The sequence below is a fragment of the Pecten maximus genome, chromosome 1, assembly GCF_902652985.1.
Source record: "Pecten maximus chromosome 1, xPecMax1.1, whole genome shotgun sequence".
Lineage (NCBI taxonomy): Eukaryota > Metazoa > Mollusca > Bivalvia > Pectinida > Pectinidae > Pecten > Pecten maximus.
Window position 1 is genome coordinate 34,719,578 of NC_047015.1, and position 21,773 is coordinate 34,741,350.

The 21,773-nt window shown below is 37.1% G+C and overlaps 1 protein-coding gene across 1 annotated transcript in view; it reads right to left on the reverse strand.

The window, feature by feature from the left end:
- Positions 1–2,744: 2,744 nt before the first annotated feature.
- LOC117331620 overlaps positions 2,745–21,773 on the reverse strand; it is a 47,363-nt gene continuing 28,334 nt past the window's right edge. The window contains exon 2 of the mRNA XM_033890441.1: positions 2,745–4,975. Within this exon, the coding sequence (XP_033746332.1) occupies positions 4,902–4,975 (74 nt within the window). The 3' untranslated portion in view covers positions 2,745–4,901. The remainder of the gene's footprint in view (positions 4,976–21,773) is intronic.

Here is a 21,773-nt window from a genome sequence, read left to right on the forward strand (position 1 = left end):
TTTGTATGATTTGGTATGATATGGTAAACACAGCAGGCAAAATAGTGTACATTAGTCAACAAATTAGTGACGAATTACATTATTTACTTGAATGTACAACATTGTCTTTTCATAGAATTTTATACATAAACAAATATTGTTGGTCAAGACCAAATATTATTAAGTTTAACGAACTGATGAATATATCATTAAAACACTAATGAAAATGGGTATATTTATACAAATAATTAACAACATCATTTGTCTTCCTTCATACAAATGTAAATGTAATATTTTGAAACATTGCTGTGTATCGACTACGAACACTGCAATAATTGTATGTATTATGTTGTAAATATGTTTTCTCTCTCTTATGGAAAGATAATAAAACTAATTTGAATTTGAAACACATATCTTGGTATATGATTTACACACATCTGTTATGAAATATGCATATTTGAAATCTAAATCATATAAAAAACAGTACGATAATAACAAAACGATTTGTTGATATAGTAATAAAGAAATCTAAGATTCTATATTTTTTGTTCCTTCTGGAAGATTTACCTTCATAACGTTACATGTATTTATTGTAAACAACGACTTTGGTGGTTTGGGATTCGTCATAGGCGGTCAGGTAAATCTATCAATTTGTTGACTCAGATTTTAACTAGAACAAAAGCCCTATTATTGAACGAGGTCTGGGCCGATGTTAGTTCGCTTGGATACCCGATACACTCGCTATTGTTTACGTCCAGGGACAACATCGTCCCCATTGTAATATAGAATAACACTATTCGATAGCCTGGGTGAGCAAATAACATAGCTTACTCATATGGTAACAGGTTACAAATGTACTACTGTGCAGGTCTGGTTAAAGACGCATGTGCCATTAATTTGGACTCATGAAGCAGGCATATATTGATAAAAACAGAATTACATTAAACTGTTAAGTATGGTCATGTGACCATCAAGCCAATTAAAAATGAATAGCGTCCTTGAACGTGTGTACTCAACTGGGAGTTTAAATGGAAACGAAATATAACAAAAGCCTGTTTCATAAAAGCTAACACCTGATCAGATATGATCTACTTACTGATCGACTTTCCTTTGATTGAATATTAATGTTTTCTATGATTAAATAACACAAACGATGTATAGTGAACAGGAATATCTCCCATAATACATTGCAATCATCGACAATAGAGTAGAAATGTCAATTGAGTCTCGTTCTACTATACGTTTATTGACTGCACACGTTTCGCCTACAGAGAATCAAGCGTCCAGTTGACCGAGACAGTCGTGTGTTACAAACCAGACCTACTAATTTCATAAAAAACGAACAAGCTTAAAACAAATATTTGAACTGTCACATTTAGATTTTCGGAAGAATTGGAATACAATACAATGTCAATGAAATGGAATACAATGTATCATTAATGAAATGGGAAAAAACTCTCTCGCCCCTGTGCACCCAGCACTCCACATAATCGTCATTATTGACGGAGGAGAGTTATTATTATAAGAAGAAGAATAAATATCATCTTTAGCATTTGGAAAATCGGATCGTAAATTTTAATCCTTGCAGGAGCGAGGGTTTGGTTTGGCTTGACTCGGTGTAGTATTGTTTAACAATAGATATGGTCATTTAAGGACGGCCTCCCTGTGTGCAAGATGCATGCATGTAGTGTATGTATATATTATTTTGGGAGGCTGAGGAATGTTTGCGTTTTTCAAACACACTGCCGACAACATCCAGCAGGATACTTCACTCGGTCACATTGTACAGACAATGGGCTAACCAGTCGCCCAACTCCTAAAATGTTGAGCGTTAAGCAGGAGTAGAAACTACATTTTTTATCCTAAGTCTCTGGTATTTCTCTGCTAGGGGACAGAACCTAGTCTTTGCTCGCTGGGGCGAATGCTCTGTTGCATGCCAAAATGGAGGTAGTGTCAAGGGAGACATTAGGGAGAAGAAAGTTGTTAAGAAGGGAGCAGCAGGTACAGGGGCACGTGCTAAATGACGCTTCTCACAATAACGTAACGTCATCATTTTACGTTGAGTAACCATGTCTTACATTATGACGTCATTAATTTTGACGCACATTCCAAGGAGCATTGTACATGGCGCGATGAAAAACTTCCATAAAAGCCTACATTTGCTTGCAAGTATGTGAGAAAAATAATCAAACATATCAACTCTCGTGTAGGAGTTAGTCTGACCAGCACTCGGCAAACTCTTACACTGGGGTTGAGATATCCCTGTCCATTGAACAGACCATGTTAGATTCTATTAATCTGCTGTCTCGCACTGTATATTACAAGAGACGACCGATTACGGAACCTCATGTGGCATCGGAAGTGTCTTCTCATGTATATTTAACATAAGAGTATATACAAGAACACAGCCTTATGAAGTCTATGGCCTGTTGATCATATAGGGGTCGACTAGAAGTAGGTATTCTGCAGAATCGAGGACTTCTTCTACGTCTTCTATCAAATAGACAATCAAAAGGCGGAAATGGCATGTTACCCCAATTTCACACTTGGGATCATGATCGTTTTCTCCGTATCCTGTCTGCTCTCCCTTCGCTGCATTATTTTCTTCTGTCGTCTCGACCCTCATCATATTTCTCTGGCTGTAGCGAAGACGTTAAACATTGTACAAGCAACAGTAGAACATTGTTGTCAGAATTATATCGTTATTTTGATCCAGTAATTTATTTTTTTAATAAAATTCATTTCGTAATGTTCAATGTTCAATGTTTATTCAACGTTAGCCCTACGGCTCATAAGCATACTAAAGACTACATCATACAATATTGACTCCTTGATATGTAATACAAATTAACGGAAGATGGACAGCATTTATGTAATTTCTTTACAGCAGAGCTATACAAATATATGAAAAGATCTATTACAGTAAGGTTACTGATGTTATGACATTGCTGAGTGGAGTATACAATATTTAGTCAGGGGATATACGGCTATAATATCGGTAAACCTAGAAACTGATAGGAGTGAAAACAAAATAAGCTAAAGCTGAGATCTAGAACGTGCTGTAAAACACAATTTCAAGTGCTTCCCTAAATTGCAAAGTTCTTTACTGTTACGTACAGACAACAACTGGACAAGTTTATATGAAGATGGACGGTTCCAGTGATACATTTTGATGATCTTCTTTCGATTATCTTAGTAGAATGGACATATCAAAACAAATAATAATGTAATATTATGCCTATAGCTGGTGAAAATGATTACCGACCAACATAACGTATTATTTCATATTGACTAGACAAACATTGTTGTAGATATTGGCAGTTCACGTGTAACAACAATACAGAGTTCAACGATCTTTTCTAATCAAACATGGTGTTGACATCGTGTGTTGTGGCTCCCTCTATAACACAGCGCCCTCTGGCGTGACAAATGGGTCTGTGTCTACTATGTCATGGCGGACTGTAAAAAAAAAACTGCTAATAACTTCATTAGAGATTCCAACGTGTCATTTTCCACATCGTTCGTGCTATTCATACAGGATCAATGAAAACAACATTCAACTGTGGTGAATTAAGTGTATATTGACGCTTTTTCACTCGAAATGCGTCTGCTTCAGGTCTTGTTTATGTTGAATTGTCATTTTCTTTCTTTCATGTACAAGATCAATATTTCATGAACTAAATTAGCCAGAAAACCGACAACGAAAATAATGTTGAACCCTAGGAAACATGTATGGTCGAATACTCGTTTGGAATGGCGATTATTATTTTCAAATTAAACTTATATTGAGAAACCTCCAACGTTCGTAAAGATGAGAATGTCCAGGCTCAACAGCTTTCGACTTGTCAGAAGCATTGTTAGATTTTGTAGGTATATGAACGCAGTTCATTATAGATGCTTTAAATTAAGCAAAACTCGCTCACTTGTGTAAGCGATATGATATAAAGTCACGTGACCAGTTTGAAAGTTTGAACCAGATGTAGAGCAATCGGATCCGGTAAACAGGAACAAGAAGCGGAAGTAACGACGGGGTTTATGTAGTAGGCGTTTTGTGGCGGCAATTTTCCCTTTCTTCTCAGCCGTGTGTATATTTGATAAAACTGCCCCGCCTCTAGGTTATATTTAGTCCTAGTCTGCTTTACCTACATATATATATTTACCGAGAACAGACACACGGACAATCTCCGATGATTATCGACATCCAATCACAATCGATTTGTGCGTAAATTTGATTTGTGAGATCGTTTTGTCGCCCTATCATTGTCTCATTCATCTGGAGACCAGCAGCGTTCTATATAGGACAATCATAGTCTTTTTTGATTTGGTTGGTTAAGCGTAAGGCTACCAACTCAACCTGCCTGTATTTCATTGAGAGAAGTTCAATAAGTATCTACGTCAAGTTGTAGGCGGAGGATAAATGCTCCTGTTTATCGATCGGGAGTGTGGCAGTCGCAGTTGCCTTAAGTCTGGTTAACTTCCAAATGTGCTTTTTTAGTTCCTTGATATTGCTGTATAAAATTCCTGTCAGGCATCTGTATTGCTCTATTAGGTAATTAGTTATAATAACAAAATATATAACCGATAATGGAACAATTTCCATATAGTATAAAACGACCCTATTGATAAAGTATAACTACCAGTTTTAGTGAACGTCACCAGAGCCACCAGGTTGCCTGTAGTCCAGTGGTGATTAGGCATAAAATTGCCGTTTCACCGTTATTACAGTCTCGTCACATATATCCTGTGGTGTTAAGGGATTAAACTTCCTTTACACCAGTATAAACGCGGCGTAACTGATATTGGTGGATACATCTAATCTATTATAATCGGGGCTCTGGGACAATGCTGATTTGATATTGTCACTTGATCCTCATTTCTTCTTAATTGCACCGTCCCACTGTTGCTTCGGAGAGTGGCCTGGGTCATACATGTACAAGGGCATCATCAATCTTCAGAAGGTTTGGTTCAGCCGTTTCACCACAAAGTGAGATTCCATCTGAAAAATCATTAATTGCAAATAGAGATCGTAAACGAACAGATGTCATTGGTCATGTATACGTGTCATAATTTTATTTTCACTATTGGCTTAATACTATATACATGTATGTATATATACTACATTTTTTTCTAGAAAGGAGATATTAAAGATGATTACAAACTATCTTAGTTCACATCAGACAAAGTCTCAAGTGACCTATTCTAATACTATTGTCCGTCGTCGTCCGTCGTGCACATGTAAACAATTTAAATTTTCGACTTCTTCTCAGAAACCCTTGAACCAAATTCAGTAAAATTTTGCAGAAACCTTGCACGGCCAAAGGTCAACCAATAGGGGGTCAAACTGACTGATTTTTTTTAAAAATCTTCTTCTCAAGACATAAATAGGGTAGACGCAAATACTTTCCATAGATGGAATGGTTTTTTAAGATGCTTGACCAAAATTGTGGATTTCATGACCCTGGTCTCGCGTTTCCCTCTGGGAAGGGGATAAACTTTACAATAATTGCATAGGGAAATTACATTATTGAGTATCATTTATTGGATTGCCATTGAAAATGATTCAAACATAGTTTAGAATTATCAGAATGGCGTGGAAGTTTGATGGTATGCACATATTTGACCTGATTGACCCCATGGATTGATTGGTGGAGCTAAAATGGGCCAAATGACTGAATTATTGACTGAAATATATCAGAACTCAACTGACCGTTAAGGCCCACGTGTCTCTTGTCTCGTTTGATTATGAATTCCTATTCTAAACAACCCGTTTGAAATCCAATCATCATAAATATGGTCTTTTGACGTTGACATGTTGAGCTTAAAACGAACGTTCGACAATATCCGTGCAATCGCATGTCAGACGAACGTACATTATCGGTGGCCTTGGCGTAAGAAACCGTTGGAATGGCCCCATCAATGGAGACAAACCATCCATGTTGACACATTTTCGCTCCATAGCCACCTGTTATCATCAGTCTTCAGTTCCCGTAACCAAGAAAACCACTTTTAAACTCTTATGAAGATTGACACAGGTTTAGGGTATTCGCCAATATCCAAAAGTTTGCTAATTGATTAAGTATGTGTTTTGTTTATATTGACATTTTGGTTAGTTCCACGTTACCAGAGGCAGTTTGATCTATTATATTGTAATTAGTTCATCTACATTTTGTATATTTGAATGTGTTGTCAAGTTGTGCGTCTTCTAAAATCTTGTGTAAAGGACAATTGAAAACCCATTCGGGCCGTTCCGTCAGTATTCAGAATTTCTAGATGGAAAGGTTGATTTTCTAATGCGAAAAGAGTTGTGTAAATTTATTAACGACACCGTGAAGTAAAACAACATAACCGAATGGTTTCAGACATTGATTTGACAAAAACGCCACAGAACTGACTGTAAGTCTATCTTACAAACCATTCTTGTCGGTCCAGGCGAGTATACTTGAAAGGTTACCGACTTAAATGTCGATTTGCAGTACGGTAAAACACATACAGTCTAACTTAAAACAACTGTAGCTGAGACAGTATAACGCGACCAGCGCCCGTATTTGGTAATTACTTTTGATACTGCACGCAAAGCTTATCGACAGGGATTTAATTAAAGACTTCTATAACAGTGTTGAACTGTGCAGTGTGTCCCACGCAATGAGATTCTTTAGTATTGAATGCCTACTGTTCGTGCACCATTTGTATCGTTGTTTGTATACATGGAAATGTAAGATAAATAGTATTTAGATAAACCGCGTATAAAATATGAATATAAGACAAGAAATGTTGGTATGTATTCTAAATAGAATGGGATTCGATCACGGACTCTGATTCAACAGGTGTGTTATATTTGTCGCCTCTTCCAAGATCGTGTGACAAGATGCAGTACGTGCTGATACACGGACAAAGTTACTGAGACGCTTTAAACCGAGATAACATCAAAACAGTTTCGAGGCGCTAGATATATATATACAGCTGTATATATAAAGTATCGAGGCACCAGAAATTTATTGAGGCGACATTGGGACGCCTGTTTATGTTGAATCAGTCTGGAGACGTTTGATTGTGCTGAAATGGTATATATAATGACGCTAGGTTATACACAAATATCAATGGTAAGGTGAAAAAAAGGTGCAGACTCTAATTGCTTTGACTGAGACGATATTGAGACGCCTACATTCAGACTATCTTAAAACGTTGGATTCTATTGAGTCTGTTTTAAGACGTTTGATTACTTTGAAAGTCTTATTTTTAAACAGATATATAATGGAGACGCCATCTTGTACATATACGCCTCCCCGTATTGAGACGGTAGGTTGATTAGTAGTCTTCACTCTCGTGTCGAGTCACATCCCCGTCCTCCCGCAAACTATCTATATAAAACTAGAGTAATTAGGAAATATCTATAAAACTAGAGTAATTAGGAATTATCTATAAAACTAGAGTAATTAGGAAATATCTATAAAACTAGAGTAATTAGGAAATATCTATAAAACTAGAGTAATTAGGAAATATCTATAAAACTAGAGTAATTAGGAAATCTTGATAACACAGAACTGGAAACGTCATGAACTGTTTATACTTTGTGACAGCTTGATTTTTACCCTATATCAGAGTTAGCGAGGCTCTGGTTTACTGGACTGTTAAAAGTTAAACCCGCTCTTGATCTATGTGAATTGTTCTTATATACAAAGAAAAAAATCTAAATTGATCCTTATACATAAAAAATGTTGACCTACTCTGGTGAAATAAAACAAAATCTATCAAAACAGTAGAATGTTGCTGTGTTCGATATAAGGAACATGGTGAATTCATTGGAGCGGACTGGTGCCATCTGGTGGCAAATAAACTGGACAATACAATGTGTAGATAAAGCAGCATGTGCGAGTTGCAGCAGCTGGGAAATAGTATGTAAAGTTTATTGCTATAGTAGACATAACGACATCGCATGTACTCATTGTGAAAATAGTACAAGTACATGTAGATTTTATTCAAGTATAAGCAACAGGCGCTTGCGAGTTTCCATCAAAAACCTTATTCTGGAGAAATCTTGCGATTTTTCGGCATAGCCGTATAATTTTCTTTTGACCCCGGATATGACGCGACAGGTGGCGTTACTGGTCAAGCTGAAGTATGTGATTGGTCAATGTAGCGATAAATACAAAATGCAGATATCCAGTTAAAGACGAAACAAAATTAAGATTGAATGCAAGCTGAATAAGTGGATGTATCTATTCAAATGACACATTAATAAAATCATATTCCTGATTGAAATGCAGTCTTATTATCACCAAAAATGATTCAAACTGACATAATTTTGTTACCCGTGATGAAACTGCGCATTTATTAATTAGTTCGTTAATTTATTTCACCAGCAGTTTTACATTATAACCACCAGCATTAAAACTATGCCGTTTACCCTTTTTTTAAAGATATTTCTTGTTAAGCATTGAACTGCTTTCCTTTGGCAGTTATGGACTGATAATGACAATGCTTCATTAAATTAGTCTTTGTCCAGCTGGCATTATCAGCCCATAACTGCCAACTGAAAGCAGTTCAGTGCTTATATTTATCAGTTGCGATTAAAAAAATCACTTTAATCAACGGAATTCAAGTTCCCCACTTTCTCGGCTGTGAGCCTGTTAACAGCTCTACAGTGTTGCTCCGTGTAAAACAATAGTGCGTGTGATAATAGAAAACCAATAATAAATGTAATACAAACATTTAATGTAAATTAACATAATGAAAATACACAATATAAACTGTCCGTCTAGTTTTTCAAAAGGAAAATGTGTAATCATATGTTCCGCAACTGCGGTGTGCTGCACTTGGCTCATTATCAATGCACCGGTTGGCAGTTTATGAGATGACATATGCTCAACTACTGTTGATAAGGTTATATAGTGACTATGTCATAGAGTGACAAATATATACGAATAACCTTTTTCCTAGATGTCATTTAATTCTAGAATCTTTCGTCTGTCTAACTGTCTGATTATGCCCAATTTGCAAATGTGTAAACCGGTTAAACAATATATATTTCATTGCATAATGCGTTTGATGTTCCTTAACTATACACGTAAGCTATATTTTAAACTATTGCACGGCTAAAATAACTATTGCACGGCCACGTGCGAACTATTGAACACCTGTGACGCTTTGGAATTTGGTCACGTGCGAACTATTGAACACCTGTGACGTTTCGGAATTTTTCCTCCTACCCTTTCAAGCGTCTAAGTCACTCAGATGTCAACACTGCCGACGACAGTCATGGTGACTTCTAGGCCTACAGGAAAGTCGAGATGTCATTGATTCTAACTGTGTTTTAGTGATTATGTAATAAAACAAGTATATCATGGTTGTCTGTGCAATAGTCCAGAATATTTGACCCTCGGTACTGGTAATCGGCCTCGCGTAATAGAACATCGATCGATTACCTGTACTTCGTGTCAAATATTCTGGACTATTGCATATATACCCATGGTCTATATAGTGTTTCGTTAACCAAAAAGAGTAGATTATCCTCAATTCGGAACTCTGTATAAACTTATCAAAGAATGTCTACAACAAAAATAAAATATATGCGATTTGTACTCTTGAGTGGCTGCTGACAAAAGCTATTCCGTAGATTCGATAAAACCTCTTTCTATATAGAAATTGTAACCGTGGATTTGGCGTTCATACTTACTGGTAACTGAACGGAGTTATCCTGCACACATATTTATATTTTCATATTTAATATACATAGACAGTGAAAAAACACTTATGATAAGAAATTGATCTTTTATGCTTTTTTAATGTTTCTATCTGCTTTCTAACACGAGAGCTTTGTCATCCATGACAGGTGAGTTAGACCACTGGACGTGGAGAGCTACTGGCCAAGATCAATGATAAATGTCGGATTTTAAGAGGATGTAGAGGATGTTTGTATGAAGTACACGGTCTTTCTAGATTTTATTTAAGTCTTGAGTTGAGTTCGAGTTGGTCCTGTATATCCAAATACAAGTAAAAAGGGAAATATTGTCAAGTCATTAGTTGTTCAGCAGATTTATTTGGGCTATTTTCGTGTACCCAAATACTATTTTGTTTTAAATAATTTTCAATTTGCTTGGGTCCCTGAAACGTCAGCCAGAAAGGAACAAGTACGGATTTTAAGGTATTGGTTTTCTCTTATCCTCCTCGACAGGGTATCCACAAATGTACCGGTATGAGATTCTTTTTTCTCTTATCGATTTTCTTTTTTCTTACACATTTTCTTTTCTCTTAATCTCAACAGGAATAGCCACAATTTTGCAGGTGTGATATTTACAGGAATATCAACAATTTTAACGGTGTTTCGACATAACCACTTTTATCAAAAGGTTGAACAGTTCAAAGTCAAACGTAAGGCACTGTTAATGAAGATATTGGAGTAAAGTGTTAAGGAAGAAGAAAAAGATTTTGTCTCGTCTTAGAAATCATGCAGCGGGTGGAGCGGGAACAATTCCTACGCCCTCCCAGCTCGGCTAATGTAAATACAGTAATGTCAGGTAAATATTCTTACAAAAGCTGCGGAATTCCTAAATTCAAGCATGTTTTTCTTTGCGATGGCGTCTTAAAAGTTTAGTATTCATGTATGTTCTTAACCAGAACACATTCAAACTCCGACTCGTCCCATAGCGAGCCTAATTGCTAATCAAACTCGACAGCGAACACACTAAAGCGAATTCATTTAAATGATTTAACGCTTTGATTAAGAACAATTACAGAGGGACGTGGAGTACATGTACTGTCTTCTGCTGTCTTCAATCGATTGAATATCTTTCAAACGTAATTCAACACTCAAATTATTTCCATCTAAAAATCGCGTTAATTTTGACTGGGTGAACACACATGACTCTATGTGGATAGTCTCCTGGAGTTTCCTATGAATAGTTGACACACACCAAACTCTGCGTTTTACACCCAACAATAGTTGAAAAGTCTTGCTAAAGGTGCACATTCTCAACATCTCAGCTAATTTGCAAAGACTCGAAATTCCCGATCCTTGACGGAATTGACCGAGCTGTTGCTATTTTAAAAGTGCGGTCTATAGATACGGGATACGTATCTCATGGATGCAATATCTTAAACTGTTGTATCGGAGTTGAACACTGCTCCAGGAAACCTTTCCTGCTTTTTCTTTTTCTCACTGCGTGTGGTATAAGGTAAGGTGACTAAGCAGGCTGAAGTTAGCTGGCAGCGGATTGGGGATTCATTTTTTTTTATGTTTAAATGATATTTCTTTTTATTGTTATTTTGACATTTGGATTCAAATAACGAATCCGCTGCAACAGTGGATTGGGGATTCAGTTACATATAAGTATTTTTTCTTATAATGTATGATTGGGGATTCGAATAACGAATCCGCTGCCAGCTGCCAGCAGCGGATTGGGGATTCGAATCCCCATAACGAATAACGAATCCGCTGCTAACTTCAGCCCACTACAATAGCGGACTGATTGTAGGCCTCGTGGGGGATCAGCGGTAGTTTCTCGGACGTCTTCTGCTTACGTGACCACGAACAAGGTCCCAACTATAAGTCTTCTTGAATATGTGCCCCTGCAGATTGAGATATATTCTTCTGAGTTTTCTGTTAAGGGAACAATGGAGAACCATAGAACAAGGACGTTTCCAACCAAATTGAATTTATCATCATCTTTTTTTTGATGTTTCATAAGTTTACGAACGATTCCAGTCTGTATAATAATCGTTTCGTATTTGGTTGTCATGGCGATATACAAGGATGGGTTACTGGATTATACCACTATGGAAATGTATTGCAGTTATGTTAATTGGACTTCAAACATTTAAATGACCCTGACGTCACCAAATGAGCCATATTTTAGGCGAACATATCATTTATATCAAAGAAATATGTAAACTGGAAAATAAATACATCGACTGTTCCATTGTATTAACGTCTTTGATGTTCTGTAATTATGTAGGAAATATTATTAGATCTCTGTAACAAAATACTCCCATTAATTTTCTCCTTATCAAATATACCATGCTGCTCGCTGTTAACATAAATAATGAAGTTCCATCTGTCATTTCAATGTATTGTCAGCGTTATGCAATACAAATACGTGACTATATTACAAACGCAATCAGAAACACACAAGATAATGCTGTGATGCACCATGACTTCTGGTACAGTGTATACAATATCTCGACTGTCGACCGTACCATGTAAACCCAGTTAATAACACCATAAGAATTATATTGTCAGTTAGAACCGTATAACTCCTGTATCCTGTGTTTTAGAAGACACACGTGTTCGATGTCCATTTATTCCGTTGCCACCACCCTAGTTCTCAGTTTGAGATTGTGACTGAACCCGGATTTGACCTAGATTTGTATGGCGCATGTCATCGATGAAACAGAGGACGCTCCCTCTTCTGGAACACAAAGTCTTTTTTTTTTTCAAGAGTATCCATACTAATCTAGATTTTCTGTACGCATGTTGCTCTCGTTTTGTAGATTTTGAGTAGGAATAATGGTTTCGTCAATATGTCTCTTTTGTTTCTGTAATAATGTACAGTAAACTGTGTTACTAACACCTTATAAGCCACATGTCATCTAGAACAGTCTTTATCAATTTTTGTGTACATCCTGCCTTGTAAAGTGAAGATAACAAACTCCTGTATAACCCGACAACCTGTATTACTTTACAAAATATTAATAGTTTAAATCTACTTCAGCAAAACTCAGTTGCCTGTATAAATCAGACATTTATATAGTGTAAACTGTCTAAACCGACCCATTTATAACTCAGTTACCTGTGTAAACTTCAGTATAACTTAGTCCCTTGTACCGGTCTTAACAAACATGACCTTTTATGTACGGTATTGAATACACCAATATGTTTATTGATCTTGTGCAACCAAAAAAATCTGTCTATTGCCAATGGCGGTATGGGTTCCAGCGTCTACCGGTCTGAACAAGCTTAATTGCATCAGCGAGATGTGATATCTGTGTGAGTTGACAGTACACACTGTATGATATTCGTCACAACAATTGACATATCAAAAAAAGACCAACCGATATTGGATGCTGCCTCTGATCTGTCAATTTCCATTGCAATATGGGAGCCTTAGTAACAACCGACGTATCGAACATATCGAAACATTAGATACCGTACATAAACTCTACCTTCAACGAATAGAATAGCATCCGCCATATTTGAAACAAACCCCATAGCGCCACCTATTGACAGCTTTTGTGTATATGATCAATTCTACCCTCCTCACCAGCGGTAACGATGCGCGTCTGGTTGAGAGAGTCTACATTATCGAGCAGTTTGTCGCAATGCAATGAAGTCCTTCGGGAGCCACCAGCACAACTTCCCAACTACTCCAGCTTCATTCCTAGCGACAACAGCCTCGCAATGTTGTATTGAAACCCGAAAGGACAATGGTTACAGAAGCGACTTAGAGTCAAACTTACAATCAGAATGTTTGTACTGGTACAGCGGTCTCTCACAAATGTTTAGCCCACAGGGCAATGGTTATTACACGTTTGTAATCAATTTGGAAATGACATTCACAATAGCTACTCATGTAAATGTATCTCAAGAATAGAAGTAAGACCAGTAAAGTTATGTAGTAATAGTAGTTAAATAATTGGCATCCATACAGAATATCATATAAAAGATTGTTATAGACGTATGTGTTTGTTCGTACGGGTCTTTACGTCCCTGCAACAGCCAGGGTCATATAAGAACGTCTGTCCAGGAGACATCAACAGCCAGGGTCATAGGAAAACGTGTGTCCAGGAGACATCAACAGCCAGGGTCAAATGAGGACGTGTGTCCAGGAGACATCAACAGCCAGGGTCAAATGAGAACGCGTGTCCAGGAGACATCAACAGCCAGGGTCATATGAGAACGTCTGTCCAGGAGACATCAACAGCCAGGGTCATATGAGAACGTCTGTCCAGGAGACATCAACAGCCAGGGTCATATGAGAACGTGTGTCCAGGAGACATCAACAGCCAGGGTCATATGAGAACGTCTGTCCAGGAGACATCAACAGCCAGGGTCATATGAGAACGTCTGTCCAGGAGACATCAACAGCCAGGGTCATATGAGAACGTGTGTCCAGGAGACATCAACAGCCAGGGTCATATGAGAACGTGTGTCCAGGAGACATCAACAGCCAGGGTCATATGAGAACGTGTGTCCAGGAGACATCAACAGCCAGGGTCATAAGAGAACGTGTGTCAAGGAGACATCAACAGTCAGGGTCATAAGAGAACGTGTGTCAAGGAGACATCAACAGCCAGGGTCAAATGAGAACGTGTGTCAAGGAGACATCAACAGCCAGGGTCATAAGAGAATGTGTGTCCAGGAGACATCAACAGCCAGGGTCAAATGAGAACGCGTGTCCAGGGGACATCAACAGCCAGGGTCATATGAGAACGTGTGTCCAGGAGACATCAACAGCCAGGGTCAAATGAGAACGCGTGTCCAGGAGACAACAACAGCCAGGGTCATAGGAAAACGTGTGTCCAGGAGACATCAACAGTCAGGGTCATAAGAGAACGTGTGTCAAGGAGACATCAACAGTCAAGGTCATAAGAGAACGTGTGTCAAGGAGACATCAACAGCCAGGGTCAAATGAGAACGTGTGTCAAGGAGACATCAACAGCCAGGGTCATATGAGAACGGGTATCAAGGAGATGCCGCCATCCAAAGTCATGTGATTGGTAGAAAGGATCAGATACACACCGATGACATTGCACCGAGACCAATCTTTAGAATGGTTGATGTAGGCTTCCAGCCAAGTTCAAAACGGGGCGTTTTCTATACTGATTTGTACCTATGTAATGTACATACACGTACATATATTTCACATTATAGCAATGTTGATGCATACACGACAGGGTAGTTAATGGTATACTTAAGCATTGAACTGTTTTTTGTATGGTGTTTATAACACATTATGTTGTTTGCTTGCAAAGCACTGGCATTCAAATAGATCATAAATACCATACAAAAACAGTTCAACACTTATATTTACATTTCTTTTACTTTTTCTTTTTAATTTTTTAAATGCTATTAGTTCATATTTAAAATTCATCATTCCCGCCTTACCGACAGTCAGCATATTTTTTGTCTGTCGTTGGGAACAGCCGGAACATGGTCGCGTGCTTTTCGGCAAACAAAATAGTACATGGAAAATTAAAAAAATAAAAAACTCAATTTTGTTATTCATTTTATTAGCAACGTAATGCGCAAATGGCATATTTTTATAACAAATAACGTAGACAAAATAATTAGTTGTTAAACTTAATCATCCTGGATATTGTAGTTCCGGGTTGTGTTGTATTAATACGCTGATAAGTGTAGCGCGTGATGGATGGTATTTAAACGTACATCAATGCCAGAGCTCTCAAACAGACTATATAGTGACAATGTCAGACAAATGTAAATATAATGTATATAAGAACATGTTCATGAAGTTAATATCCGAAAGTTGTTTCTGAAAAAGGTTTTTGTCTTACTCACATATAATTTTTTTTTAGTTTAAACATATTTTATTGACATAAAATGACAAAGGGATTGGTCGGTAAGTTTTGCCAACTTATTGATGACCTTTCCCGCATAAATGACATATGATAATATACAGTGGTCACATGATGATATGTACAAATATTCAACAATATGATAAACAAAAGATGATTTATGAATTGTCTTTCTTAAAAAATAAAAAAAAGGTTATATTTTATTAGGGATGGAAAAAGAGAGAGAGAATGAGAGACAGGCAGGAGGAGAGAGAGAGGGGGGGTGACAATAGTTTTGTATAGCTTGCAACAAGTAAAATTAATGAACTGAGATTGTGTTTCCGATCCTTCCCGACACAGACGACACTTGTTACACTATTCACTTTCCAATCTTTCAGCTGTTTCAAATGTTCATCACATCCCGTGCGTAAGTGGCTTTCTCCTGGTTCCGTCCGCTCTTCCAGTTAACTACGTTTCTCAAGTGCCGTTTGGATCCGGAAGGACCAGAAATACAACCTACATTTTTAGATGGATTCAATTGATCCATTGTTGTCCTTACACTATATATAAAGTACGGATAGATAGGACACTTTTGAAGCAAGTTTATGAACTAATAAGATTAAGAAAAGGAGAGGAAAAAGGGAGGGGGAGTAAGAAACGGCAGCTAGTCGAATCTACCCGACCTTCTCAGGAAGTTTTGCACAGCTTTGGCGATTTTTACATTGTCATTTGGTGAAATATTAGGATCACCTTTACAAAGAACATCGATGTTGGCAGGACCGTACCATGATATTTCAGTAATAAGTGTTCTTCTTAAATTGGCATACAAAGGACAGATAAGGAAAAAATGATAGCAATCTTCACAGGGATGCCCACATTGACACTCGGGTGTCAATATATAATTAATTAAGGATTATTTCAGACATGGTGTTGATACGTTTGCTGTTGATGGTAAAAGTCATTTATTTTGTTTCTAAAAATCCAGATGCTAGTAAGACGAGACAAATAGTATTTGAGAATTGATTGACTGTCTATTTGTCCACATATCCTCCCCCATTCGTTCCTTTCCTTCCCTATGCAGACATTAATGGTCCTATGCTAAAACATAAGAACATTAACAAGGCTTCCGTAGTTGTCCTAAGATAAGGGATACCTACTTTCCACGTTGATTACGTTGCACGGAACTAATTCACTTGCTGTCAATACGACCTCACACTTAACCTACGTCACGATCCCAGTCTCGTTGTCACGTAACGCGCGCGAGGCCTTAGGGACCAATGGCGAAGCATCTATTGTGGAAAATGAGACAACAGGACTACATCCAATCTATTTCTAATTCATGACTGTGCCCGATTCCGAAACGTGACACATTCAGCAAGTATTGGTACAATATACCTCGTTATTTCATTGCCCCCTCAGAGAAAATGAATATATGTACATTATAGGTTTATGTGAATGAGCTACCGTTCCCCCTCTCTCTCTCTTTTCTTCTGTTCGGGTCTCTTGGACGACTGTCATCATATATGACCCTCGCTGGTCATGTAATAAAACCCAGAATAAAAACTAAACAAATATATATACAAACAAACAAACATTCCGTAATGTATATAGGATATCTATCGTGTATAATGCTTTACATGGGGATGTCGTATTGGCCTACGTGTCTTCCCCATACGTACTAGTAAACTACGGTACAATCTACCACTGCGGTGAAATGGCAGCACAATGATGGTACAAATAATGAACACATAGGATAATAATAGCTCTCATAAGAAATTGTCTATTACCGTGCACGATATAAATCTCTTTGTTCTTTACTACAGTTGTCATGTTGAAAACATTATATCATTTGATCTACGTGGCGGATGCCATTGACAAATCAGGGGACGCTTTACCTTCCGGAATGTCTACGGTCTCAATGTAAACATTTCTTTTTTTCAGATTTGGCCAGCGTATCATATATTTCGAGTTGCGGTTTTGTTTACTTGATGGCATTCTTTTGTTGATGTTTTTTTTATATCTATATGTATTGATGAACTGTCACATTAATAATATATTACTAAACTGCCACGTATCAGACATATTTTCTGATTCCTTTACATTTAATTGTCGTGACGTTTGGCCTGTGACAGCCGATGTGACCTTATGCAAATTCTCGCCCTATGCATATCTGATGATATATAAAATGCAAATGATGCGCACGGTATGCATTGTATATATATTACTCAGCGCCCTAATCTTGGTCCAGAGCTAACATTGCTCGGCGTATCTTGAGCCTTTCGATCCTGTGTTTTGAGTGGACATCGTGTTTCCTGTTACCAATACATAAAACTTAATAATTTATACAGAAAACGTAAGGGTATTTTGAATTTCGAGAACAAACATTGATAAAACACGTTCTTTACCGATTTGAACTAATGAATAACGCATGAAGCTTTAAGAATCAACATTTTGCCATTTTCAAGCTCATAGCTGCTTTTCACTAGAAGTGCGACCAATGAGAGGATTACGCGGAGGTAAACACTACCAAAACACACAATCCATTAGGCTTACTGACAGTTATTGACTGGCGTTTACCATCTGTCTGACCGACAATACAAGGGACCTATAACCTTTCGATTGTTTTTATAATTTTCACAGGGGAAATCCAATAAGTACAGTCTCGCATTAATGAGACGTTTACAATTAAGTTTCGGGTACATTTGCTTTGAATCGATACAACTGACACACATTTTCCAGTTCCAAATCCAATATCGAAAACACAAAACAGGCTAGCGGTGCTTTGCAAATGGACTGTCCTGGTATATATCCATGAGACTAAAACCTGAAATCTCGCGAGACAAGTTTTAAACACTAAGCTATCGAGTAGGATTAATCCTGACCGAACTGAAAAATAGAACACGACTTTCTATGATTTTCCTTTTCCGATCACCGTCCGTCTGGCCCTGGACCAACAGCGACATTATTGTAGGTCGTCTGTGTATCAGACAAGTCTCGGCCCTGGCAGCCCAAAGGCCCAATACCAATAAATCACGCGTAACTGTTCGATAAGACCACGCGGGGGAGTAGGTACTTAAACATAACGTGTGTACATAGGAAAGAAGAGAGAAACTGCTGAATTGCCACTTGCCTTGTAGTGTAAGCTAAACACATAACAGAGTGCATTGCAATTCATTTCATTGCCATTTCATTGTACTGGGTTGTTATTTCCTATATTAAAAGTGTATTATATGATACCTAATGTTTATAACAATGCGTGTGATTAGCCGAAACGCATCACGTGGCCGGAAATAAAACATCGTAAGCAACGCGTGCCCCTATGCGACCCTCACTCTGATACTCGCAAAAGTTGTGTCGTTCCTGTCAGTTTCGCCTTGTAAAATTATGAAATTTAATACATTAGTAAAGAAAAAAAATGTAATTGAATTAAAAAGTCTATTTAATTTATTGATTGAACTTGACTGATACTTTTCTTTTTTTCTTTATTTTTTTTTCGGTACAACAAACTATTTAAAGCCATCTTGGTAGGGTGATATGATGTGATATGATATGATATGATATGGTACTTCAGGTAGACAAACCTTCATATCACCCTACCAAAAGGGTCATAAATGTCTAATATCAGACCGTAATGTGCCATCGACGTGTTCTTGTATACCACTAAATTCTTGTAAAAAGTTCAATGAATTGTCACTGCAAGGCACTGTAAAGCATAACTGTTTTTAATTTGAGTCCCGTATAAACAGCTTTCGTGTATTATAAAAAGCTGCAGTATTTTGTGTTAGGATCTCGATATTGTCATATTGTCATGTCTTTGCGGTATTTGGCCTAGATTGAACTGGTGTGAAATATATTCATATAAAACTCTCAACAGGAGTAAGCACAATTTACAAAGCATGTAATTTGATTTCGCTTTCATTTTGTTAATGTTTTTTTTCCTGTTTCATGCTCGCTATTCCACCGGAAATGCCCGAAAGCCTATAAAATTCAACTAGGTTTCGCCTGCCGGAATACATATATGTGAATCATTGACCCAAGAGACATCCATTACCATATCCGCTGGCACGATGTGCATAATTCTGCAGACATATGAGTTTCAACAGGGTTCCCGTTGGCTATTCTGCCGCTTTAATTTGATAGACATTTGTAGCATGCTATCTGCATTATGAACAGAGTAAATCTACTAACCACGTCTTCTATACTGACGGTTTAAGAGATACCTGTTTTGGTGACAGCACTAAAGAGGCGATTTTAACACCGTCATATGGACGGCTAGGGTTTAGGGTTAATACAGGAGAGCGTGATCCATGTTGTAAGTCCTAAGTATTTTATGCATGTGGGTGGGTAGTGGTTTCATTTAAGTACAGCATTAAACAACAAATAGTCGCGAGAATTCTTTCTTGTTAGATTTAACATTTGAGCTGTCAGAACTTAGCCTGTTAGAGCTCTAGTCCGTGAAGCAGTACCTATATATCCATTCCTCGGTATGATATTCACAGTTCAAATGAAATCGAAATTAACATATAAAAAATAATAACTGTTAACAATATACGTATAAATACATAAATTAGGCAAAATACATTGTATCAGAATATTTGAGAGTATTTAAATGCACACAAATAAATAAAGATATGTATCAATGGAGGAAAGTTGCACTGATTAAAAAACAGAAGGATACATTCTGATGAGATTCACTAGGATATATCAAAACTTGACACTAGCAGTCATTAAGTCATTGCTTACTATGTCAGTCGATAGAGAACGTAAATTTTAACAGCATTTACTGGGAAAACAATCAGAAACAATCGGGGGAATTCTATAGTGGGGCTATTGAGGGAAACACAGACCGGTTTTAGAGGAGGGTTCTAGACTGGAAGAGTGAATGTGATGATGTCCAAAATACCTTCCTCTGGATACATTTAGCTTCAGATAACAATGCGTTTCTTAATTTTATGTTGCTATAAGATGCATACGCTAATGCATGTGCTCAAAGCTATATATTTAAGAATACCTATGATATTGAAATCACTATCGAATTTTAACATTTGTCAATAATATATTCATTTATATAGTTGGAAGAGAAAACCCTCAAACAGACATCGTAAGCTATCATTTATTTTATCTAGGAAGCCCTGCCACGAAGTTTACATAATAGTCAGTAAAATACAAAACTAAGCACTTCTATTTCAGTAGTGTTGGATAGAGCAAAATCTTTAATCATACTTATAGACTGTCGGAAGCAAGGAAAACCAAATTTTCTTGACGGCTTTTCAAATTGTTCTGCTCACGATAAAATTGATCACACCAGCTAAACTACAATGGTAGTTTTTCGTGTCAGACAAATTAACATCTGATTCGCTATTACTGCCTTATGTTCATTTACATGTACAAAAAATCTGTTATAAAAATAAGACATTGTTTTAACTAATATTATATTGTCAAGGCCAACAACTTCTTCCGTGTGACTTTCAGAGAAGTATTTCTTGAGCACTAAAGAGTTCTACAGGAAGTGGCTTGGTTATTGATTTCCTGTCACAGACAGTCATGCTGACTGGAATATAGTTAGTTTCGTATTTCTGACGCGGAAATGAGTGTACGGTGTCGGTAAGAAGGCATAGATATTGGATCAAATCAATGGAAATTGAATCAGGATCCTAATAATTTCTGCCTTGAAATAAGCTATTTGATGAGTGACATGAGTTCTAAAATCGTTTTACGTGGACTAGAATGTAATTTTAATACAACTACTCCCAACGGACTCACGCGAAATGCAAAAACTGTTTTTTAAAAAGTTTGCAGTAGTAAATGGAATTCAGCCCTCGTTAATGCTTAAATGCCACAACCGTTTCTATTCTGTCACTTACGGATGAAAATCAAGAAGGGTGTTTTTTAAAGTTAGCTTGATTAAATTTTATAACAGATATGAAACTTAACTAAAGACAGTGACACTGATAACCCAAAAGTAACTATTATATGCATGATAATCAAGTAATAATGAAATGTTGCAATGTGAGCAACGCATTTCTAGTGTAAATAGTTGAAAAATACATATAAATCTATATCCAAAATTATTATATGGGTATTCACGGCCTCGTTAAAGTTAGGTCGTATAATACGGCTCACATATATGTCGACAATATTCCTAAACAAGTGGGTACAAACAAAAATGGTATATAATAATAACAAATTTATAATTACATGTTTATTGAAACCTTTATACCATTGTCAGACTATATAACCGTACCAATCACAATGTACTTCAGCACATCGGTATATGACGACAA